Source organism: Myxine glutinosa, chromosome 5 (assembly GCF_964187855.1).
Source record: "Myxine glutinosa chromosome 5, kmMyxGlut1.1, whole genome shotgun sequence".
Classification (NCBI taxonomy): Eukaryota; Metazoa; Chordata; class Myxini; order Myxiniformes; family Myxinidae; genus Myxine; species Myxine glutinosa.
The window spans coordinates 200,625,761-200,651,216 of record NC_136265.1 but is presented as its reverse complement, the minus strand read 5'-3'; the positions used below and the strand labels follow the sequence as shown (position 1 = coordinate 200,651,216).

At 45.4% G+C, this 25,456-nt stretch overlaps 1 protein-coding gene across 1 annotated transcript in view; it reads left to right on the top strand.

Annotated features, from left to right (window-relative positions):
- The window catches only part of LOC137426497 (cysteine-rich protein 2), a 65,453-nt gene that overhangs the window by 29,637 nt on the left and 10,360 nt on the right, over positions 1–25,456 (top strand). The window contains exons 2-4 of the mRNA XM_068115085.2: positions 4,940–5,034; positions 9,620–9,677; positions 19,964–20,101. Of these exons, the coding sequence (XP_067971186.1) occupies positions 4,940–5,034; positions 9,620–9,677; positions 19,964–20,101 (291 nt within the window). The remainder of the gene's footprint in view (positions 1–4,939; positions 5,035–9,619; positions 9,678–19,963; positions 20,102–25,456) is intronic.

Here is a 25,456-nt window from a genome sequence, read left to right as displayed (position 1 = left end):
ATTGTTTTTCCAATTTTTTTTCCAATTTTCCAGTTTTTCCGAACACTATGGAATAATATTTACCGATATGAACAGTTTTGTGGCTTTTATTGAAATTCTACAAATACCGTTTAGATTTTGATGATTTGCGTGTGATTATGATTTAACGGATGTTTATATGAATCGTTTAAAATAAAAAAACCTTCAATTTCTGATATTTTGCCTTTTCATTTGGGCCTCCCGATTGAAGCCCCGCCCGTAGGGCTGGTACCGTTGCTAGTCCAGTGAATACACCAATTGGCTTTTCTATTTCACAGGAATTGCTACCGATTTAATGTAGTCGGTACTTGGCATCAGGATCTCAGAGGTGCAGTGCTCTCGAGCACCTTGACTGTATGATTTCCACCGAACTCCTTTATCCTTGAAGGTTTTAATAAATCATATGTACAGAGACGTTGATCATTTTTGGGTGGGCCTGTTTAGTATTCCCATCCGAGTGCTTTGTGTTTGGTATTTCCATTCCATACTCGGATGTATGGAAATATGGGTGGTAGTTCCATCCATATTTCCATACATCTGAGTGTTTGGTATTTCCATCCATCCAAAGGTGGATGGAGGTTATGCTTTCACCCCTGTCTGTCTGTGTCCATCTGTTTGTTTGTCTGTGAGCAGGATATCTCAACGTTGTGGATGGATTCGGATGAAATTTGGTGGACAGGTTTGGTGTGTGACAACGAAGAATTGATTTATTTTTGGTGAAGATACGGATCCAGATACAAGAATTTTAAAAGTGATTCTTCATCATTGAGTGTTGGGGCTAAAAACTATGCCTAACACAATATCTCAAAAAGTTGTGGACGGGTTATTACAAAACTAGGTGTACGAGTTGGTTAGATGACAAGAATAAGCCGATTAGACTCTGCTGCAGGTCCGAATCCAGATCCGGCCAATCGGTGGATACAAAACGTAAACTAGTCAGCCTGGCGGAGGTATGCTCTCTACCGAGTGCCGTTCTGCAGGGCGTCCCATAAGTCTGGAATCGTAGGGCAAAATAAGTGATTCATGATTTTTATTTTTTTGCGTTTTAAGAATGATTTTTTTTTTTCATGATTTTTTTTTCGTATCTTGCAGGTAAAATGAATGAATTGAATAAAAAATAATGAATGAAATGATTAAAATGGTAAAGTGAAATGAATGAATAAAAAATAATGAATCGCTTATTTTGCCCGATGGTTCCAGACTTATATATATATATATATATATATATATATATATATATATATATATATATATATATATATATATATATATATATATATATATATATATAATCCCCCAACATTAAACCCTGTAGTTTAATATAGCACCTTCGTCCTGGCTTGTGATGTACATACAAGCTCCTTGTGGAGGGAAGTTGTCACTCCATGTGGCTGGTGTCAAATAAACTGTTTCCTCCCCCGAAATAAATGGGAAGTTTATTAAAATTAAATTTACCACTTTGATGGTAGAAGTTTTCTTATTGAAATGTAGATTTATGAAAACAGCCCAGATCTAGGAATTCCCAGTTGTTGTTTTTTTTTTTGTTTTTTTTTAACTGTGACTTTTCTTTTATATGTTTTTTCTCCCACATATAATTTATTTATTTGCCTCATTTCCATATACTCCAGTTTTCTCTTTCTTCAGTCACACTGGAGATTAAACGGTACCCTTTGCCGAGTTTTGCACCTGGCCCGATTGGGCCGACTTAGTGCCTTCAGAAAGTATTCGCACCCCTTGACCTTTTTCACATTTTGTTGTGTTACAGCCTGAATTTAAAATGGATTGAATTGATATTTTTTTGTCACTGATCGACACATAATAACCCATAATGTCAAAGTGGAATTTTTTTTTTTCGAAATTTTTACAAAACAATTAAAAATGAAACATATAAATATCTCATTTACATAAGTATTCAGCCCCCTGAGTCGATACTTTGTAGAAGCACCTTTGGCAGCGATTATAGCTTCGAGCCTTCTTGGGTATGTCTATCAGCTTCGCACATCTGGATTTGGGTAGTTTCTCCCATTCTTCCTTGCAGATTTGCTCAACCTCTGTCAAGCTTGATGGGGAATGTCAGTGAACAGCAATCTTCAAGTCTTTCCACAGATTCTCAATGGGATTCAAGTCTGGGCTTTGGCTGGGCAAATCAAGGACTTTCACATTCTTGTTCTGAAGCTATTCCAGTGTTGATTTGGCTGTGTGCTTAGGGTCATTGTCCTGTTGGAACATAAATCTTCGCCACAGTCTAAGGTCTTTTGCACTCTGAATCGGGTTCTCCTCAAAATTTACCGGTATTTGGCTCTATGCATTGTTCCCTTGACCCCTACAAGTCTTGCAGTCCCTGACGCTGAAAAGCATCCCCATAGCATGATGTCGCCACCACCATGCTTCACGGTAGGGATGGTGTTAGATGGATGATGAGCTGTGCCCGGTTTCCGCTGGACGTAGTGCTTTGCATTCAGGCAAAAAGAGTTCAATTTTTGTCTCATCAGACCACAGAATCTGTAGCCTCATGCTCTCAGTCTTTCTCATGCCTTTTTGCAAACTCCAGGTGTGCTGTCATGTGCCTTTTTCTCAGGAGTGGCTTCCGTCTGGCCACTCTCCCATAAGGCCTAGATTTGTGACGTTCTGCAGAGACTGTTGTCCTTCCCAAAAGTTCTCCAATCTCAGTCAAGGAACTCTGTAGTTCTGTCAGAGTGGTCATTGGGTTCTTGGTCACCTCCCTGCCAAGGCCCTTCTTGCCCGGTTGCTCAGTTTGGTCGGAAACTCAGCTGTAGGAAGAGTCTGGATAGTTCATATTCTTTCCATTTCCTAATGATGGAGTTCACGGTGCTCTTGTGAACTTTCAATACTCTAGAAATTATTTTATACCTTTCCCCAGATCTATGCCTCCTCACAGTTCTATCTCGGAGTTCTACGGACAGTTGTATTTTCATGGTAGATTTTCTGCTCTAACATGAACTGTCAACTGTGGGACCTTATATAGAAAGGTGTTTCTTTCTAAATCATGTCCAATCAATTGAATTGGCCACAGGTGGACTCAAATCAAGTTGTAGAGACATCTCAAAGATGATAAAAGGAAATTGGTTGCACCTGAGCTCAATGTGGAGGTTCATAGCAAAGGGGTTGAATACTTATTGACTCGAGACATTTCAGCTTTTCATTTTTAATTATTTTGTAAAAATTTCTCTTCAACTTCAACTTTGACTTTGACACTTTCACAATACTTTAATGTACAGTATTATGTGCAGATCATTGGCAAAGACATCTCGGTTTAATAACTTTTAAATTCAGGCTCTAACACAACAAAATGCGAAAAAAGTCAAGGAATGCGAATACTTTCTGAAGGAACTGTACTTCCTCAATCCTCATCCTTCCATTCCATGCTCTTTTATCACCTTAAATCCCACCAATTTACACTTTGCAGTCATTTTGCATTGGCATCCAATTCCATATCCTTGATGCCGAAAATAAAAAAGTTTTTTTTTGTTTGTTTGTTTTTGTTGTTTTTTTGTATACAAGATCGAGGCTCGTGAAAGAGCTAACATTAATCACACAGAAAGACAAACCGACACAAAAACATATAACATCGGGAGCTGTAGACAAGATGGGGAGAGAGGGGGAAGGACACAAACACAACATTTGAGAGCAGAGACCGAGAGACATGGAGACATCGATAGATCTGTGGGAGGGAGAGGGCATTGGGGAGGGGCATGGGAAGGGGGGGGGGGGGGTGGGAGAGGTATAAAACATATGGACACGGCCAGGACTTCCAGGAAAGAAGTTGGAATTTCAAACAAGGTGGATCTGGGGTGAATTAGCGGGGGTAGAAAAGATCAAGGTTTTGGATGGGGGAAGATAAGAGATGGTGGTGAACAGCTGTTTTAAAGACCTGGAGGGAGGAGTGGGATTGAAGGGAGTGAGGGAGTTTGTTCCAGAGGCGGGAGAAAAGAGGAATGAAAGAGTGAAGGTGAGCAGAGAGCCGAGATTTCGGCAGTTTAACCATCAGAGGGTTGCTGGCAGATCTTGTGCGACCTGTAGGAATATTTGGGGGACAGAGCACAGAGAGAGCTGGGGGTGCAAGGCCGGAGAGGAGTCGGTAGAAGACAGAAAGACCACCTACCTGCCTGCGGTGAGTGAGTGAAAGGCCCTCAGAGATAGCTTCATCGCGGGAGATTCCAATAATTCTGAAAGCTTTGGTTTCAACAGCGTGAAGCCGAGCCAGGTGTGAGGCAGGAGCACCAGCCCATAGGGGAGAACAGTATTCCGTGTTGTTTATATTTCAAACATTTAAAAGTTTTGTACTGTATATAATTTAGAGGAAAGTTGCTCGAGATGGAGCAGTGCCCAAGACCTGATTCTTTAACATTCTCTGTCGTTGTAAGAAACTTTAAATTGTTGAACTTGAAAAGATAGGAACTTCATCAGTTTGAATGAAAATGAACGATAGTTTTTAAGGCCATTTTCCCCGCTAGAGCGGGGGTTAGCCTTGCGGGTCCCATGACAATCATGGTTCCCTGTTTGAGGCAATGTTTTTTTTATGGCCGGATGCCCTTCCTGACGCCAACCCTTAGTCGCCTCTTACGATGCGCAGGGATACGGTGTACCTATTCTAAACTGGGGTACACACCGGGATCATTCATCCCAGCAAGCTGGTACTCAATTTGCCAACCTCGGAAGGATGACAGGCTGAGTCAACCCCCCTGGTGTTAATTCAGCGATCGACCGGGATTCGAACCCAGGATCCGAGGATCCCAAGCCGGCACCCTAACCGCTAAGCCATCAGTTTAATCCTTTTAAATTTCTTCTAATTGTGGTGAATGTTGAAGAGAAATATTAAAGAAATAATATATATTGCCTACATTTTTTGAAGGTATAAACATGCTTTTAATTCTTGTTTTCCAACATTCTCTCGTCACAGCTGAAAAAGTGACTTCTCTTGGAAAGGACTGGCACCGTTTCTGCCTGAAATGTGAGCGCTGCAATAAGACCTTGAACACAGGCGGCCATGCTGAGGTGAAGTGAAGTAGCCTGCAGGGATGAGTACACACTCATACTTGCTCACGAACACAGTATTTTCACACAGATACATCTAATATATACATACACAATGCTTTTACAACCTTTCACTCACTCATTTGATATATATGTTTAATGCGTTCTATGTGGGCTAGAAAGCTGAAATTGTGCATACTGATGCGATTCAAAGCCAACATCCCAGGAGAAATCACAAAACCGTTGGAAAATGGCCATACACGAAAATACGGACAAATATAAATGAGCCGGTGCAGCCTCGCTCTGCTCACAGAGGGCCACGTGATCCAAGACAATGGGTCTCGCAGAGGGTCCAACCATTTAATGTACATGCATGGTTTGATTTTGATAAAACTTGGCACAAGCACAGCAGATGACGGTATATACGTGCACGTCACTTTTGTTTTTTGCGATTGATCAAAGATGGCCGACTGGTAGACTGGCGGCCATTATAGTTGCAAAAAAAACCCCCGATATTGACCACCTCCTGAACCATTTCTCAGATGTGCATTTACCGTTCTTGTTGAAATTTGGCACACAGACAATGAATGATGGCTTGCATATGCACGTCATTTTTTTCCCCCGAGATCACATCTAAGATGACCGACTGTGGCCATTTTGATACTTAAACGTGTCCCCATCTATTTATAGGAAATGCATGGTCCGATTTTATTTTATTTTATTCAAACGTGGCACAAAGGCAATTCATCAGTATACATATGCAGAAGATTTTGTTTTGTCATCCAACCAAAGATGACAACATTCCTTAGAGCGCGCACAGGTGTAAGGACGAAGGACGGGAACAGTGGTGAGTTTGAGGTGAAGGTGGGAGTGCATCAGGGGTCGGTACTAAGTCCACTACTATTTGTAGCTGTGATGGAGGTGCTGGCTCAGAACGTAAAGGAGGGTTTACCGTGGGAGTTGTTGTATGCAGATGATCTGGTGTTGATTGCGGAAAGTATGGATGGACTGAAGGAAAAGATGAACAAGTGGAAGGAATGTATGGAGACAAAACGTCTGAAGGTGAATATCGGAAAGACGAAGGTGATGGCAAGTGGTAAAGCATGTGGTGAGGTGGAAAGAACTGGGAAGTGGCCATGTGCTGTGTGCAGGAAGGGTGTCGGAGTGAACTCCATTCAATGTACAATGTGCGCTGAGTGGGTTCATCAAAAATGTAGTGGTCTGAGAGGGTCATTAACCAGTGTTGCAGCTACATTCAAATGTAAGGTGTGCACAGAGGGAGCTGCAGATAGAGGAAATGTTGAGTTGGATCTTGGAGACGGCGTAAAGCTGGAAGGTGTGAAAACATTTTGCTACCTCGGAGACATGCTGAATGGAGAAGGTGGATCAGACTCGGCAACGGTTGCTAGAGTGAGATGTGCATGGAAGCAGTTTCGGGAACTGAGTGGCGTGCTGATGAGGAGGGGAGTGTCGTTGAAGCTGAAGGGAAAGGTGTATGCTGCATGTGTGAGAAGTGTTATGATTTATGGGAGCGAGACATGGGTAATGAATGTAGAGCAGCAAGGAAGGTTGGAAAGGGTGGAAATGCGAATGGTTCGATGGATGTGCGGAGTATCGTTGAGAGAGAAGAAGACAAATGATGAATTGCGAAAGATGATGGGAATAGAGCCTGTGATTGATGCTGTGAAGAGGAACAGGTTGAGATGGTTTGGTCATGTGTTGAGGAAGGATGAAAGTGACTGGTTGAGAAGAGTGATGGAAATGAATGTAGAAGGAAGTAGAGGACGGGGAAGACCGAGAAAGACTTGGCTAAAGATGGTGGAAGAAGAAATGCGGGCAAGGGGGTTAACAAGGAGAGATGCAGAAAATAGGGCAAGTTGGAGAAGATTGTCATGGGGACCGCAAGGCTAACCCCCGCTCTAGGAGGGAAAATGGCCTTAAAATGCATGTTGTTGTTGTTTGTATCCAACCAAAGATGGCCGACTTACAGCCTTTATCTCCGAAAAGCAAAATTACTAACTCCACAGTGGGGGCTATGACATTTTATGTCTTTTTAGCCACGTCGCAGACGCTGCTCATAGAGTGCCCTCTGCTGTTGTTGTTGTTGTTCTTCTTCTTCTTCTTGTTCTTCTTCTTGTTCTTGCAGAGAAGACAAAACCTCAAAGCTCCACCCATTCTGGGAACCATAGCTCCACCCATTCTGGGAGAGCCTTCATATAAACAAATATCCACCATTTTATTAACTCGCATAGCTTTGAGGCCTGTTTTGTGGGCCCGTGGTGTCTTCCTCTCTCACACAGTTTTATTTCAAATCAAATTCGATATATCATTTCATTTTTCACAGTCGATAACATAGTTTTAGACTCGGTTGAAAAAAAACGGGAAGAAAATCCGATGAAAGTTGCCCTTTATAGAATGAAATGAATTCTCAAAGGCCTGTAACTTCAAGTCCATTGAGTTTTTTTTTTTTTTAAATCGCGGCATGGTCAGTCATACACCGCCCGAAATAACAGATGGGAAAATGCCGAGATATATTAAAAATTCGTCCATTTGATGACAATCGTCACGATGAAATATTTAATTTATACGTCGTCACAATAATGTGGAGAGAGGAGCATAGCTTCGTTCACGTGTCGTCACACACAGGAAATTGCCGAGATATATATATTTTAAATCGCGGCATGGTCAGTCATACACCGCCTGAAATAACAGACGGGAAAATGCCGAGATATATTAAAAATTCGTCGCCACACACGGGAAATTGCCGAGATATATTTTCACTTTGCACAAAAATAACATCAAGTAATCGAATCAATAGGAATGTCCTGTGCCTATAACATCGACGTTATAGGCACAGCTGCATCTAGGCATTGTGTAACATCGACGCGGCTTTTGTTTTAATTAAAACTTTTTGTACTTGTTCTTCTTGTTTTTAATGTTTCTCTACAAGAGTGAAGCTCAGGGAAGGGCAAGGAGGTGAAGTGAGATATTCTCCTGGCTCATGCTACCATTCTCCGTCTCTTAAAGGGGTGGACTGTAGCACTGCATGGTATTGATATTGCTCCGCCTCCCTCCTCGCCCCTGGACTGATGTTTCCTCTAAGGACAATGCAAGGTAGCTATTTTGATGAATGAAATGATAAACGGGAGGTGCATAAGAAGAGAAATAGCGTCCGTGGGATTTGTGGCATCCTATAATCTACACCCATTCTCACCTGGCCCACTGCATCCTCGTTCACAAAATACAGAGGCATAGGTGGTAGTATTTACATGAACACAAATACACATGGCCGGGTTACCACTCCTTCTCATCCACGTTTCAAGATATTAAAACAAGGATTAATTTAATAGAGGTATTATCGACATTTTCTTCCATTATATTGGATAAGAATTGCAAATGCAATAAATTTGTGCATTTTTGCAATATCCAGCACAAAAACCTTGATGGCTTCACACATTCCTATCGCTTCATTCATGTCCTTGTAAACATGTAACCGATCTGTGAAATGTCAGCAGAACAGCTGGGTGTGCACCCTGGCTTTCATTGGCGTCACTGCATTGCTTTGTCGAAAGATGCGTAATTATAACCAAAGGCTGTAGGGGTAGATAATTGGATGAATATATTAACGTAGTAAATGTCAGGTGGCTTGTGTGGTTACTTTGACGTGCGGTGGGTTATCAGCTAGGTGCAGCCAGATGTATTATGGGATTCCCTGTGACAAGAAAGCAGAGATCCCCCAACACCTTTGGTTGCTACGAGTACATAGCTGGGTTTATCAGCCAATCAATTGGAGACTCTGTAGCCTGGTGTTGGCTTCGTGGTTAGGGTGTGGGCTTGGGATCCTAGGATCCTGGGTTCGAATCCCGGTCGATCGCTGAATTAACACCAGGGGGGTTGACTCAGCCTGTCATCCTTCCGGGGTCGGCAAATTGAGTACCAGATCATGGTAATTCCCTGTGTGTCGCAAGAGGTGACTAACAGTGTTGGCGGCAGGAAGGGCATCCGGCCGTAAAACATTGCTTCAAAAAGGGGACCACGGTGCTGAAAAAAAGGCCAACCCCCACCCTGCGGGGAAAAATGGCCTCTAAAGGTGGTTCTTCTTCATTTGCAGACTCTGCTCAAAGAGAGGAAAAAGCTTATTATCAAAGAATACAAATCAGGTCTGAACCTCAGATATTGGCTCTGCAAGGAAGGGCCGAACCACCCTTGTTAGTCTGGCATTTCTGGATAATGTTCAAAGCACGTCGTTAACGCATGATGAGCGGAGCATGAGGGTGTTCTGTTTGAACCAAGTTCGAGGAAAATGTTCCGTGCTGCACAGTGTGTTTTCTCTGGCGTGTATTATATACCGTTTTGGAAGAGCATTCGCAGAAAGCCAATTCCGCTAAATCACAGTCTTTCCCACAACTTTTGCCCCCTTTGTAACTGATTTGTGCTTGTTTTACCGCAGTCATCTCTCCCCCCTTCCCAGCAGGACACGTCTCCCTTCTTGCATTCATGTCATTCTCTAAGTTACGTCCGTTACAGATACCTCACCTGATCAATTGTACCGCTGACATTGTCCATAACCTCTCCTGTTTCCCCACCATCCTTGCTTGTTGTTCAGCATGCCGGTAAACCATACTGCCACAAGCCCTGCTACGCGGCCCTGTTCGGACCTAAAGGTAAGCAGGAGGGCTAGGGTTGGCTGGTTTATTGGGAGAAGAGGATGTAACTCAGTTGAAAAGGAAAAAGGTGCAACTGGTACTAGTGGCAAAACATTTCATTTAGCATGAAGACCATGTAAGGAATTGGTGCGTTTGAACAAACGTGCTTTTATAACTAACTCGCGAGATCTTGGAGACGGCGGCAGGGATTTTCGAAGCTCCACACGGTCTCCACGTTTTTCGAAGTTAAGTCTGTTCACAATTGTATTTTGTCGAAACTGTATTTATCTTTCGGTGTGTGAAGTTATTGTGTGCAACTTTGGTTGTTTCTCGGTGTTTATCTTTCATAAATTGATCGTCTGTTTGCCGTGTCGCGAGCAAGGCCTTGTACAGTGTGCACTGTACAACCTTGAGGCTTTGTTTTTCTCTCAGTGGTCCGTCGTTTGTGATCCAATAACTTTCGTTCTCTGTATTCCCAGTCTTTTCACCCATAGCCTACTTCCTTGTGTAAATCTCAACTCAAAAAAAAAAAAAAAAAAAAAAAACATTTCCTTCTCTGTTCTCATTCGTTTATTCATTCTTATTCGTTCGTTCGTTCTTCGACCACGTGTTTCTCCCCCATTTCCCCAGATAGTTTTCACTCATTAACCTTCAATGTTTACACTTTCCCCTCAAGTTATGTATTCCGTCATATTTTATAACACCTTTTTCTTCTTCTTCTTTAAAAGGCTGCTTTCGACTTGCTCACCAAATCAATTCATCCCAAAAAAAATATCCATCTCCTATAGTGCCTTTGTTCTACATTCCCTAAACTCTCCTGCACTCCATCCTCCATCCAGCGTCCTTAAACGTATTTTTAACTCGAAGGTCACAAGAAACTCATTTTGCAATAAATGTTCGTTTCCCATAAATCGTACACTTTCAAAAATCCAATCTCACCCCTCCCCTCCAAATCTTCCCCATAACCCCTCCCCTCCAAATCTTCCCCATCACCCCTCCCCTCCAAATCTTCCCCATCACCCATCCCTTTCAAATCTCCCCCCTTGCCCCCTCCCTCCTAAACTACCCCCTCACCCCTCCCCGCCAAGACGCCCCCTCGCCCCTCCCCTCCTAGACTCCTGCCTCACCCCTCCCCTCCAAATCTCCCCCATATCCCATCCCTTTCAAATCCCTCCCCTTGTCCCTTCCCTCCCAAACTCCCCCCTCACCCCTCCCCTTCAAATCTCCCCACCCTCATTGCTTCTCAATTTCCCCCCGCTCACTACCCCTCCTCAAAGCGTCCTCCCCGCTTCTTCCCCCTTCAAACTCTCACCTCCATCTCCCCCAACCTTCTGCCTCGCTCTTCCCCCTCCTCAAATAACACCTCATTGTGGCTCACCCAATCACCATCAAACCTTTTGTCCGCCCCATCCTTCCCTTTCTCCGAGCTATTCTGAAATCTCTGACACACCTTCAACAGCTCTCCCTACCTCTTCCACCTCTTCCACCTCTTCCACATCTTACCCTACCCCTCCTCCCCCCTGTTCTGTATCTGATGCTCCCCCTTCCTCTTCATTAACGGTGTGGACCTCAAACATCCGGGGCCTTCGTTCAAACTTAACCGATCTCTCCATACAGGTTGCTTCTGTCAAACCAGACGTGATCTGCTTAACAGAAACTTTCCTCCTTTATGATGTCTCTGATTCCATAGTATCTCTCCCGGGCTACTCCCTCCTCCGGTATGATAGACCTGAGCCTCGTCCTGGAGGCGGGGTTGCTATCTTTATCAAAAACTCTCTTCCTCACTCGCCCTGCACTGCACTCTCTCCACCTCACCCCCAGGAATACCTCTGGCTACGGCTTCCCCTTCGCTCCCACCTCTTGTTCATATGTGTGTTGTACCGTCCACCAAACAGTGATGACTCCATCTACATCTCGCTGTCTGATGATATGGACCAACTTCTATCTACTCATCCCAACTCTCTCTTCCTCATATGTGGTGATTTCAACTGTCATCATGCCAGTTGGCTGGGTGTGGGTACCTCTCTCACCAGCCATGGCTCCTCAGCAAAGGACTTCTGCGACTCACTGGGACTGACACAATCTGTCAATTTCCCGACCCGGATCTCAGTCAACGGAACATCTTCTCTTCTGGACTTGGTTATGACTAACTTCCCTGAAAATGTCTGCTGCTCTTCTTCTGCTCCGATCGGAACATCTGATCATGTCCTTGTTAAAGTGGACATCTCTCTGACCATCCTCAGGGAGCCTGCTCAGCGTCGACGAGTCTGGCATTTCACTCAGGCCAACTGGCACGGTCTTCAAGCAGCCATCAATCATCTGGACTGGTCTCCCATCTCTACCACCTCTGACATCAACTCATCCTGGGAATTCTTCCAAAGTAAATTGCTCTCTCTCATGCACAGATTTATCCCATCTCGTCTTCAGTTGTCATACCCTTCCTCCCGTCCATGGTACACGGAATCTTGTGGTGAGGCTGTTGCCCAGAAACAACTTGCCTTCGTCTCCTGGAAAGCAAATCCAACGGAAGGAAATCTCATTTCCTTTCACAAAGCCCGAAACAAGTGTGTGTCCACCCTCAGGAGAGCCAGGAAACAATATCTCTCCGTTCTCAAGACCGAACTCTCTTATCTGTCTCCCTCTTCCAAATCCTGGTGGCGTCTGGTCAAATCCGTTTCTGGTGTTTGTTCCCCCTCCATCCCCTCCCTTACCTCAAACGGCTACACAGCTGACTCCGCACGTGAAAAAGCTGAATGCCTCAACTCTGTGTTTGCCTCTAAATCTTGTGTCCCAAACCCATCCCTCTCTGTACCCACCATACCCAGTCGTACCCTGCTGCTCCTGGACTCCGTGTCCTTTCCTCCTGACAAGGTGGAAAAGTTTCTGTCAACCCTCGACTCTGATTCTGCAACTGGACCCGACGGCATCAGCCCACGGGTCCTAAAATCCTGCTCTGCTGCTCTATCTCACCCTCTCTCTGTTCTCTTCACCCTCTCTTTTGCTCAAGGTCAACTGCCATCTGCTTGGAAATCAGCCAACATCACCGCTTTGCACAAAAAAGGTGCAAAAACAGATCCTAGCAACTACAGACCAATCAGCCTTCTCCCAATTATCAGCAAAGTCATGGAATCCATCATTGCTTCTGATATGAAATCTTTCCTCTTCTCCAATGGCTTGATCTCTGATCATCAATTTGGTTTCAGACCAGGTCACTCTACTCTGGACATGCTGCTTCTGCTGTCTCAACAATGGATGGAGGTCCTCAATGCCAAACAGGAAATTAGAGCTGTCTCCCTCGACATATCACGTGCCTTCGACACGGTCTGGCACCCCGCTCTGCTCACCAAACTCTCCTCCTTTGGTATCCATGGAAATCTCCACGCATGGCTGGCGGACTTCCTCTCTAGTCGTCGTCAACGTGTGGCCCTGAATGGGTTTCTCTCATCTCCTCTTCCTGTTCAGGCTGGAGTTCCCCAAGGCAGTGTTCTGGGCCCCGTGCTTTTTCTGGTCTTCATCAATGATCTCTCTGACTCTCTCGAAAATCCTCTCTATCTCTTTGCTGATGACTCCACTCTCTGCCGCTCCATTCCTCTTCCCTCAGATCGGCAGTCTGCTGCCTCCTCACTCTCTGAAGACCTGGACAAAATCACAGACTGGTCAAACAAGTGGAACATGTCTTTCAATCCTGACAAATCTCACACTCTTACTATGTCTCTCCGAAAAGATCGACTGGACAACCCTCCCATCTACTTTCTCAACAATCCTCTCCAAGAAGTTCTGTCGCTCAAGATTTTGGGTCTCACTATCTGCCATGATCTTTCTTGGGAAAACCACATTTCCAAGCTGGCCTCCAAAGCCAGTCGCCGACTGGGCATCCTCCGTCGTGCGAAGTCCTTCCTCGGCACACCTGAGCTCCTCACCACATACAAGGCTTTCATCCGCAGCTCAATGGAATACTGTTCTCCCCTATGGGCCGGTGCTCCTGCCTCACACCTAGCTCGGCTTCACGCTGTTGAAACCAAAGCTTTCAGAATTATTGGAATCTCCCGCGATGAAGCTATCTCTGAGGGCCTTTCACTCACTCACCGCAGGCAGGTAGGTGGTCTTTCTGTCTTCTACCGACTCCTCTCCGGCCTTGCACCCCCAGCTCTCTCTGTGCTCTGTCCCCCAAATATTCCTACAGGTCGCACAAGATCTGCCAGCAACCCTCTGATGGTTAAACTGCCGAAATCTCGGCTCTCCGCTCACCTTCACTCTTTCATTCCTCTTTTCTCCCGCCTCTGGAACAAACTCCCTCACTCCCTTCAATCCCACTCCTCCCTCCAGGTCTTTAAAACAGCTGTTCACCACCATCTCTTATCTTCCCCCATCCAAAACCTTGATCTTTTCTACCCCCGCTAATTCACCCCAGATCCACCTTGTTTGAAATTCCAACTTCTTTCCTGGAAGTCCTGGCAGTGTCCATATGTTTTATACCTCTCCCACTGCCCCCTTCCCACGCCCCCCCCCCCCCCCCAAAGCCCTCGCCCTCTCTCAGATCTCTCGATGTCTCCATGTCTCTCGGTCCCTGCTCTCAAATGTTGTGTTTGTGTCCTTCCCCCTCTCTCCCCATCTTGTCTACCGCTCCCTATGTTATATGTTTTATGTGTCGGTTTGTCTTTCTGTGTGTTCATGTGATTAATGTTCGCTCTTTCACGAGCCTCGATATTGTATACAAAACAAAAAAAAAAAAAAAAAAAAAAAAAAAAAAACTGCTTGATTTCAATTGGCTCTGCATTCAAGGTCAAGGTATGCCCATGCTGCACAAAGCGTCGCAGTACTCAAACATTGCGGGTTGAGAACCAACCCTGGACATACGTGTTGCTGCTCCATCAGATGGTGTTGTTGTACGTTAGGTCAGGAATTTGGAATTCGGCTAGGGTGCTAGCACACACATTGGCCTATTTTTGTGAGACACCGTGGGATCTTGAACTTGTCAAAGACACCGTGGGAACTTTAACGTCCACCAGCAAATTCTAAGTCGACGGGATATCCAGCTTAACGTTCATCTGCTGGACGGCGCACTGTCTGATGCAATTGCATCCTTGAGAAGCACCAGGGTGACGGCTTTATAGTGAGGTCGTGAATCAAACCCACATTATGCAGCTCAAAGGGCATGTGTTCACCTTTTGCGATGTCTTGCCAGTACCTGGCTTTGCAGGACTAGTTCTTATTTGGTCTTGTTGTGCCGCAAAGTAAAACTCCCCCTGATGTATCAACTAAAACCATGTCACGATTGAGTCTGAAATAGCACAACTTCCTTCCACTTCATCTTTGCATTCTTCCTTTTCCTCTTCCTCACTGCTGGTTACATTTATCAGGAAGTGCGTCTGTAGAATAGAGCAAGACTGTAAAAATTGGGCAGGGTACCTAGCACACGATGGCGATTTATTTTTGAAATGTTCTGTTGGATCGCTGGTGTCCGCAAGCAAATGGGACTGCCTCTCCCAAAAGGATGGTGAACTATTCGATGGAACTCGTTAAATATTTTCAAAGGCCCGAACGACCTGTTTAAAATTACGTCCCCATGTTGATGCAAAGAAAGCGTCCAGTGCGGGGTGTCTGGAAGGCAATGGAGTCCATGTGTCGGGTGGTGGTGTCTGCTGCTCGCGACGCATTGATAAAACAGAACTTGGCAACAAAATATTTGGCTTGAAAATGGCCCGCATGGTTACAATTGTGTTCTCGCCATCTTGGTTCAGAATCTAAAATCCCAGCACAAATTAACCCATGCTGTGGACTCTGTTTTTATTGTTCCTGTCGGGATACACAGCACAAGTGTACATAGTGGGGTTGACAGGATATCTCAGTCGTGTACTTGCCGTTGAGTTGTCTGGTCTGAGTTTGATTTCTGACCTGCTGGAAACGCATCATCCTGATGCTTTTCAGGGATGGTGATGCATCAAAGAGTATGCTGTCCTTCAGATGGACATTAAGCTGGGTGTCTTGTATCCTAGCATTCCCTCGTGAACATTAAAGCTCTCGCATGGCTGTACTATGAATACATCCGAATTCCAAAAAAAAAGTGCGAACAATCCAAAAATGTTCCAAATGTTTACCATAATTTGCATCAGGGGTAAAGCAGCACCTTACTCGTGGTGCAACCAGCGGGGCAAGTTCGTAAACGAATCCTCGTCCATCAAGCATTCGCTGTCCGTAGTGTAGCGCAGATCCAGTCCAGCTCACTGATCACTTCAATTTTCAGATGCCTGTGGATGGAGTTCTATCTGTTTTTGTCTTACCCAGTCCACTCAAAGATAAATGAAACACATTCCGAGCGTTAAGTCTTTGCACCTGAAAATAGGTACTTTGACAACCTCTCATCCAGGAACCGTGTTCAAGAAAGAGTACGTTTGAACTCGAAGGTTTTGTCGCTGACTCTTAATGCCTTCGAGGTAACTTGCGATTGAGATGGGATACCTATGAAACGAGATTGCTGCTCGAAAATCCCTCGAATCGGATCCAGAACTGAAACCAACAACAAGAAAGAGCAATCAGAGATTGCAGACCCTCGCCAGGATGTGTTTTTAGTGGATTTTAAGGCTTTTGTGTTAAAACAAATATGGCGGCTGAACCACGTGACCGCTGACGTCATCGTTTTTATTTTATTTTTCTCCACCAATGTATCCCTAGATGACGCTCAAGAAATTTCATCTCCATCGGATGAAGTTTTGTACTTGTCGAATTATGATGTCATAATGGAGGCACCTATGACGTCATCATTAACAAATGTTCTTCCCCATGGAGAGTTCTTTACAATGAGCCATGTCTCAATTTTTTTTGCTATGCAGCACTTTTGGAGATATAGAGGTACAAAGTTTTTCGATTTTTCCAAGATGGCGGCCGAACCACGTGACCCATGACGTCATAATTATCATTATAAAATCCTACAGAAGGAGTTGCACCTATGGTAAAAAAATACCCTGTCAATCCGACCAGCGGTTGCAGAGAAAATCGTATTTGCACAGAATTTGCACAGGTTGCAAAGGATAAAATCATATTTATTCTGTGCGGACAAACAGACAAACAAACTCAAATGCAATAATCAAATCCTCTCATGAGGGTCATTTATAAAAGAAAGATTTGTACAATTTATAAAATGTTTATATTATAAAAGAACTCTTGATATTTATAAAAGAAGCCCACCCCGCTGAACATCTGCGTCCATGCCAATCGGAAACTTTGGGACATTTGCAGAGTTTTGAACAAATATTGGAACGGACGCTTGTCCAACAGGACGTCGCCGCATCAGGTGGTGGAGAAGAATGAGGTTTCGTCATCTCTTGTGAAATATTTAAACTTTCGACTGACGTCCCTTCTGGTGGTATTCCCACGCATCTCGATCGAGCCACGTGTTTCACAAACTGGATTCCAGGAGAGATGCTTCTCTCGCTATCCGTTTAGAATGTCTGAACTCAACGGTCCAGCTGTTCGATGTGTTCCTCTCGGCGGAATACAAAATAGCTTGCACTTTGTCTTGTTTGTACAACGGTATTCACTCTTCTCCGCTTTCTCCAGTTTATTTTATTTTTCCTCGTCGTCTCTTCTTCTTGTTGTTTTTGTGGCGCGTCCGCTCTGAACTAACTCGACGTTTTGGGTTCACCGACTGGAGTTATGCATGCCTGGCTGGATTATGAAACCGATAGTTGTGAAATGAAACTGCGTTCTGTTTCGTTGGTGCGATTGTTTTGAACACTGTGGCTTGGAGTTACGAAAGCTTTCAGTGAGGTTAGGTTGTGGCCAAGGACCGTTTAATTTCCGCATTTATCTTTGAGCTGTCTACCCTGGGTTTGATTTCCGACACCAGTCTAAACAGTTTCCTGGAAGGATTTATATATATATATTTTTGTATACAAGATCGAGGCTCGTGTAAGAGCTAACATTAATGACAAAAAAACAAACGGACACATAAGACAAAATAAAGGGAGCAGGAGACAAGATGGGGACAGAGGGAGAAGCACACAAGTACAACATTTGAGAGCAGGGACATCGGGAGATCTGTGGGAGGGAGAGGGCTTGGGGGGAGGAGGCATGGGAGGAGGAGGCATGGGAAAGGGGGGTGGGGGGAGTTGGGAGAGGTAAAAAAAAAACACATGGACACTGCTAGGACTTCCATGTTACCATGGCAACATAATTCATCCAATCACAGCCATGATCTAAGCGGGTTGAGATAATGTCCTGAGGAAAAGATATCTGCAATATGAAATCTAAACGTTTAAGAGATTATGAAATAACACATACACAAACTTAGTTACCGTACGCAAACCTAGTTACTGTAATGGTGGCCATGGCAACATAATTTAGCCAATCACAGCCGTGATCTAATCAAGCCGAGATCATGTCATGAGGATAGATATCTGCAATATAAAAGCTAAATGTTCATCGTTTTTTTTTTTTAAATATTGCATACACTAAAAGTGCATAGACAGATGATTGGTCGGGCGGCGCCATTTGTGAAGCGATTGTGGGCGGCGCCATTTGTGATGTGGTTGTGGGCGGAACTATTGTGACTCTTGTGGGCGGCGCCATTTGTGAAGCGATTGTGGGCGGCGCTATTTGTGATGTGATTGCAGGCGGCGCCATTTGTGAAGGGATTGTGGGCGGCGCCATTTGTGAAGGGATTGTGGGCGGCGCCATTTGTGAAGCGATTGTGGGCGGCGCCATTTGTGATGCGATTGCGGGCGACGCCATTTGTGAAGGGATTGTGGGCGGCGCCATTTGTGAAGGGATTGTGGGCGGCGCCATTTGTGAAGGGATTGTGGGCGGCGCCATTTGTGAAGGGATTGCGGGCGGCGGTATTTGTGATGTGATTGCGGGCGGCGCCATTTGTGAAGCGATTGTGAGCGGCACTATTTGTGATGCGATTGCGGGTGGCGCCGTTTGACTCTCTTGCAGGCGGCGTCATTTGTGATGCGATTGTGGGTGGCGCTATTTGTGATGCGATTGCGGATGGCGCCGTTTGACTCTCTTGCAGGCGGCGTCATTTGTGAAGCGATTGTTGGCGGCACCATTTGTGATGCGATTGTGGGTGGCGCTATTTGTGAAGCGATTGTTGGCGGCACCATTTGTGATGCGATTGCGGGTGGCGCCGTTTGACTCTCTTGCAGGCGGCGTCATTTGTGATACGATTGCGGGTGGCGCTATTTGTGAAGCGATTGCGGGCAGCGCCATTTGTGATGCGATTGTGCATGTTGCCATTTGTGAAGCGATTGTTGGCGGCACCATTTGTGATACGATTGCGGGTGGCGCTATTTGTGACTTTTGCGGGCGGCGCCATTTGTGACTTTTGCGGGCGGCGCCATTTGTGATGCATTTGCGAGTGGTGCCTATTCATGTGATTGCCGGTGGAGCTCCCTTTTCACAGTTGGAAAGCCCACTACCAAGTGGTCTCTTTTGATTGTTGTTTGTGAGGAGTCTTTACACTGACTTTCCCACATAAACAAATTAGTTGCGGATATCGAGATCGTTTGAAGGATAACCAATGTACATGATGCTAGAGCACGGTGAAAGGCTGCGCCAGTCATGTTTTTGCATAAAGATAAAATAACTCGCATGATGTAATCACAGCAGCAACATCGCCCAATCCCATTGGAAATGGAAGATGGATGATCTGAGAGAAACTGGAGCAAGGGAAGAATATAATGTCGCATAAGACTGCAGACTGTTCATGAGTAAAGATTGTTGGATGGCAGAAGTTAGATGAGAGATCCTGATTCAGCAAATGTATACCAAATGTCAAGATGTTTGAGGTTTCCCTGGGAACTATTTTCAATGGAAGATCACAGCTGTTCATCGTCATTATGAAATAGACATCAGAAGGTCCACCGAGGGCGAGGCTCTTCTATTTCACAAAGAAACTTAGATGCAGGAGGGGATCATTTGGACCACGTGCCTGTCATATCCGCACCACACTCGCACCAACTGCAAATGGTGATACTTGTGCAACTAACCCCAAGTGACGAGTTTGGTTACGAAGCAGCTACCTGCTCTTTTCAAGACACCGTGCTATCTTTAATGTCCATTACTTAAATATATAAGGGACAGCCAGCTGAATGACGGTGTGTTCTGCGGTGTGCCACACTCGCTTCTTGGCACTTCTTCACACTGGCAGTTTTCAGTCCTGTCTGATCCTGTCGGGGATCAAACACAGATGAGACGGCTCGATATTGAAAACACAAGCAACTGTACTAACCTGCCGCGCCGCCCTTTTAACATAATCTCCTGCTTGCCCTCTTTCACTCTTGTGTCCTGTGTTACTCTTCCAGGAGTTAACATTGGTGGAGCTGGATCATACATCTACGAAAATCCAACTGGAACATCCCAACCGACTGCTCCAAAGACCGACGGGGTTGTTGCAGCTTCCGTGCCCACGGCCACGGCCAGCAAAGCGCCACCAGCCAAGGGTGGGTCTCCTCGTTTCCCTCATCGTGTTTGCAGCCATTTAGGTTCGGTCAATGCTGACTTACCAGACCCTAAATATCTCGACAAGCACAAGTGTTTCGAATGCAAAGTATTCGAATTCCCTGTGATGATTGGCTGGGTGTTTTTGAGTTGGCGAGATAAGCTGTCTGCTGCAAGCCGATAAGAATGTGATAGTGTATACGGCTTGCAATCGGTCCATGGTGAAAGGTCTTGCGGTGGGGTAAGCTGCGTCATGGTATCCTTTTGAGGGTTACAAATGAGTTCCATGCAGTTGCTGTCAGAACGCATCCTTTGCGTGGGGCATCTGTCTTTTCTTACTTTTGTGGTGTTTTGGCATTCGCATGGCCTGAACATTTTCACATGTCGTTCGTGGTATCTTTCCTCCGAGAGCTCTTTCTCGGTTTGTCCTCGAGCCTCGAATGGCTTCCATTTGTGCTTTTTGTTGTGCTATTTCTCTCTGATATGGAAGGAGTGGATGGTTTATGATGCGGAGACGGACTAGCTAAGGAGAGCGAGGCTGTGAAGAGGCGTGAACAAGATGAGTAATCCATCATCGAGACCTTTATAAAGAGCTTGACTCGGAGCTTTTAAAAATGTGAAAAAGATTCACTCTTCCTCTACTTCCGTGAGTGGGAGAGGCAGAATGAAGATCAATTTGGGATTAAATCATTTGGATGTGAAGGAGAAGAGACGGGACATGTTTGAATGAGTGAAACTTTAAGTCTCTACCCTGGAGGAGGCTAATCTTGCACACTGCTAATTTTCTCATTCTTCCTCCTCTTCCTTTTGTTTTCCTTTTTCCTCTTCTTCTCTCTCTTTTTCTTCCTCTTCTTATCGCTGGCTTGTTTGGGCCGATAATTACAGTAGCTTCCTTTTTTGTAGTTGAAGTTTTGCTTACATGTTTGTGCTTTTCATCTCTTTGAGCCGGACCTTCTACAAAGCATCTGTAGGTACTCGCACCACTTGCTAAATATAGCCTGACGCAGTGGCTACATGCCAGGGATACAATTTGTATTTCATTACTGCATTTGGGATCAAAGCTGTAAAATCCCATCAAACGGCAAGGAAAGGCCGATTGCAAAACGGCACTCCGATTGCTTCTTGCATCGCCTCCCTTGGTTTGGCATGCACGTGAGTGAGGGGCACGAAGAGCTCGGTGGTTGTTGTGCGAGCCTCGTCGGAGCTTGGACGCAATGTGAGGAACCAGGTGTTTCCATGGTGAACGCGTCGGCTCTGAGGACTCGCAGGTGCATCGTTAGCGGCGTCGGTTGGCATGTGCCACCTTGATTATGGCTGGCCTGTTGCACTTGTTGTTGTTTTTAAAATAATGCTCAGAAAACAACAATTTTGCCAAAGCATTCCTGTTCCAGTTTAATTACTCCGAACCATAAACCTTCACGTGTTTTGGAGACGTGTTTTTTATTTATTTAAATTCCTGACCAACTGGTGATTCCAGAAAATGATTACCGCTTCGATTCTGCCTGGCACACACCGGTCTTTCCTTTGAAATCGTTTTTGCCGAAGCCAAGGGCTCAGTCGGCCATTTTGTAATGATGGCTTGTCATGTAAATGGTGTCTGAGGTTCTGAGATTTGTTACTTCTGAATTTCAATTTTCTTTTCCTGCATAGTCTCCATTAGTGTTGGTCTCCATAATTGTGTATTTTTTTTTTGATTAATTTTGTAGTGGGCAGATGTTTGGCTCGCCGGATGCAACATTTGACTAGTTTCCCATTTTCCACCGCAGGTGGCAAGGCATTGATGTAAACGTAGACCTTACTTGAATCGACACCTTTCACAGCCTTCGCTTACTGGCTTGAATTATAATACCACTTTTTTTGTTTGTTTTTTTGTTTTTTTTGTATACAAGATCGAGGCTCGTGAAAGAGCTAACATTAATCACACAAAAAGTCAAACCGACACATAAAACACAAAATAAGGGGAGCGGTAGGCAAGATGGGGAGAGAGGGGGAAGGACACAAACACAACATTTGAGAGCAGGGACATCGAGAGAACTGTGGGAGGGAGAGGGCTTGGGGGGAGGTGGGAGAGGTATAAAACATATGGACACTGCAAGGACTTCCAGGAAAGAAGTTGGAATTTCAAAAAAGTGGATTTGGGGTGAAATTAGCGGGGGTAGAAAAGATCAAGGTTTTGGATGGGTGAAGATAAGAGATGGTGGTGAACAGCTGTTTTAAAGACCGGGAGGGTGGAGTGGGATTGAAGGGAGTGGGGGAGTTTGTTCCAGGGGCAGGAGAAAAGGGGAATCAAAGAGTGAAAGTGAGCAGAGAGCCTAGATTTTGGCAGTTTAACCATAAGAGGGTTGCGGGCAGATCTTGTGCGACCTGTCGGAATATTTGAGGGGAAGAGCCCAGAAAGAGCTGGGGGGGCAAGGCCGGAGAAGAGTCTGTAGAAGACAGAAAGTCCTCCAATCTGCCTGCGGTGAGTGAGTAAAAGGCCGTCGGAGTTAGCTTCATAGTGGGAGATTCCAATGATTCTGAAAGCTTTGGTTTCAACAGTGTGAAGCCGAGCTAGATGTGAGGCAGGAGCACCGGCCCACAGGGGGGAACAGTATTCCATTGAGCTGCGGATGAAAGCCTTGTATGTGGTGAGGAGCTCAGGTGTGCCAATGAAGGACTTCACACGACGGAGGATGCCCAGTCGGCGACTGGCTTTGGAGGCCAGATTGGAAATGTGGTTTTCCCAAGAAAGATCATGGCAGATAGTGAGACCCAAAAGCTTGAGTGACAGAATTTCTTGGAGAGGATTATTCAGAAAGTAGATGGGAGGGTTGTCCAGTCGGTCTTTTCGGAGAGACATTGTAAGAGTGTGAGATTTGTCAGGATTGAAAGACATGTTCCACTTGTTTGCCCAGTCAGTGATTTTGTCCAGGTCTGCAGAGAGTGAGGAGGCTGCAGACTGCCGATCTGAGGGAAGAGGAATTGAGCAGGAGAGAGTGGAGTCATCAGCAAAGAGATAGAGAAGATTTTCAAGAGAGTCGGAGAGATCATTGATGAAGACCAGAAATAGCACAGGGCCCAGAACACTGCCTTGGGGAACTCCAGCCAGAACTGGAAGAGGAGATGAGAGAAACCCATTCAAGGCTACACGTTGACTAGAACCAGAGAGGAAGTCCGCAAGCCATGCGTGGAGATTTCCATGGATACCATAGGAGGAGACTTTGGTGAGCAGAGCTGGGTGCCACACCGTATCGAAGGCATGTGATATGTCAAGGGAGACAGCTAAACTTATAGTGGGGCAGCTTAGGTAGTGGATGGGGACATGCCGGATAAAAGCACCAAAATTTTATCAGGCAATCTTCAGGGTCCCAGCTATGATTCTATAACCGGCGCCAAGCGATACGACCACTCCTATTTGAAAATTTTTGTTATTTGTGAAAAATTGTTTTGAAAATTTTGGGAAAGTTTTTTTTGGGGTTTTTTGAAAAGAAATGTTTTTATTGCAGAAATGGGAAATATAGTCTTTTCCGATCATTTTGGTGTAATTGTTTTTAAAATCGAACATCTAGAAGTATTTTAAAACAATATTTGAAAATTAGGTGTCTCGGGTGCATTTCCTCAATTTTTTTAAACGTTCTAATTAACGTAGAAAGATGAAATAAACGTCATTTTAACGGGCTCGGGACAGCGCGTTCAATGCCGTTGGTTTCAGCGCTCTAACTTAATTAGGAAAAAAATTATGCCCGAAAAACCTGAAAGTCGGAGCCTGCCCTTAACACATACGAAAATCAAGAAAAATGGATACTCTTTCAGACCGTGCGTATATTCACCCAACATGGTGCAAAATTACTTCTCGGCTAAGCTACTTCTCACATCGGCAGCTGCATAGTTCGGTGCACTTCCACCGCGCCTTCTTGCATGAGCATCGTCCTCCGCACGTGGCGCTTCTGCAGCCACACTTGACCAGTTCGCTGCAGGCCTGGGATGCCACAGGCAGGTTGGACCACACAGGACGCCAGGTCTTCGTTGCACTCTCTAGAGTCCATCCAAAGCCCTCTGGGATTGGAGGCTTCTGCTCACACTGATCACTGGTGGCCCAGATTCCAGCTTGGTAGACTGCGCACAGTGTGTGCTGCAGAAGGGCTTCTTGCGTTGGGGGAATGTTGTCCATTGTCCAGTTCTTCTGGGAGAAGAGTTCCCTACGTGCCTCGTTCACAGAGTCCAAGTTGCTCGTCTTATTGTAGATGATCACGGCGAAGCGCTCGAGCAACTGGAATTGCTTGCAGTTCACTGTCACAGTCATGTAAGGGTGATTCATGAAGTTGTTGAAGGCCTCCGTCACCTCCACGTAGGCATTCCAAGCCTCCCATGCTGATTTCTTCCCTTTGCCAAAGAAAGCGGAAGTTGTGTCGCAGCCCGTGAAGCTGTGGAACATAGGCAATGCCGTTGACCTATCTTTTCCCAGAGCATGGCATATGGCATTGATATCCAGGTACATGAATTTCTTTCCAGTTCCAAAGGCTACCCAGATGGCTGCCATCTGATGCTGGCTGGTCAGGGAATGGTACTTTCCTATCAGTATGGCAACGACGTCTGTGTCGACAGTGCGGACCAAACAGTTGGTGCATCCCTTGTCCAGCGCATCTTTCAGGTTAACAACAATCCTTGTATCGGCCTCTTCATGGTCACATCGTGGCATGGAGTGGTCTGAACCTCTGCTGATCACATCTGTGCCTGATGTTATGAAGACCTCCTTTCCATCTGGCCAGTCATTGGAGCCGACTTTGTCTGAAAGGAACTGGAAAAGCTCCTCCTTGTTTGTGGGATCCCGGAGGAAGTCGGGCCAGTTGCTGGGCACCTTGGTTGGACCACCGACCTTTCTTCGTACACCTTTTCCCCTTTTCTCTCTGGTTGACTCCTTGATACTGCTGGCAATGTAGCTGTCCCAGACCACATCGACTCTTCTGCAGGATTCAAGTAGCTTCAGGATGTGGGGGATGAAGACGCCATTAGCGTAGTCATTGAATGTGGTGACATTAGTATGAGGAAGCAGATACACCACAGCAGCACCGTCGAGTATTCTTGCATCCAGAAACGGCGGGGGTTCCTTCTGAGAGTTTTGTGGTTCTTGCACAAGGATACCAATGAGGTCTGACTTCTTTCCTTGGCGCAGTTTTCCTCTTTCAGATAGAGAGGGGGGGTGCGGATGATTTTCATGCTGGAAGAAGGTTCCCATATCTGTATCCCTGTTCTGAGCAACTATGTACAGATGAGAGAAGAGGGACACATCATCTTTCAACAGGGAAACATCCTCTGACTGCTTCCTCTTCCCCTTGGATGGTGACCTGAAGAGAGGCAATGAGTCCCTCTTCACAGGC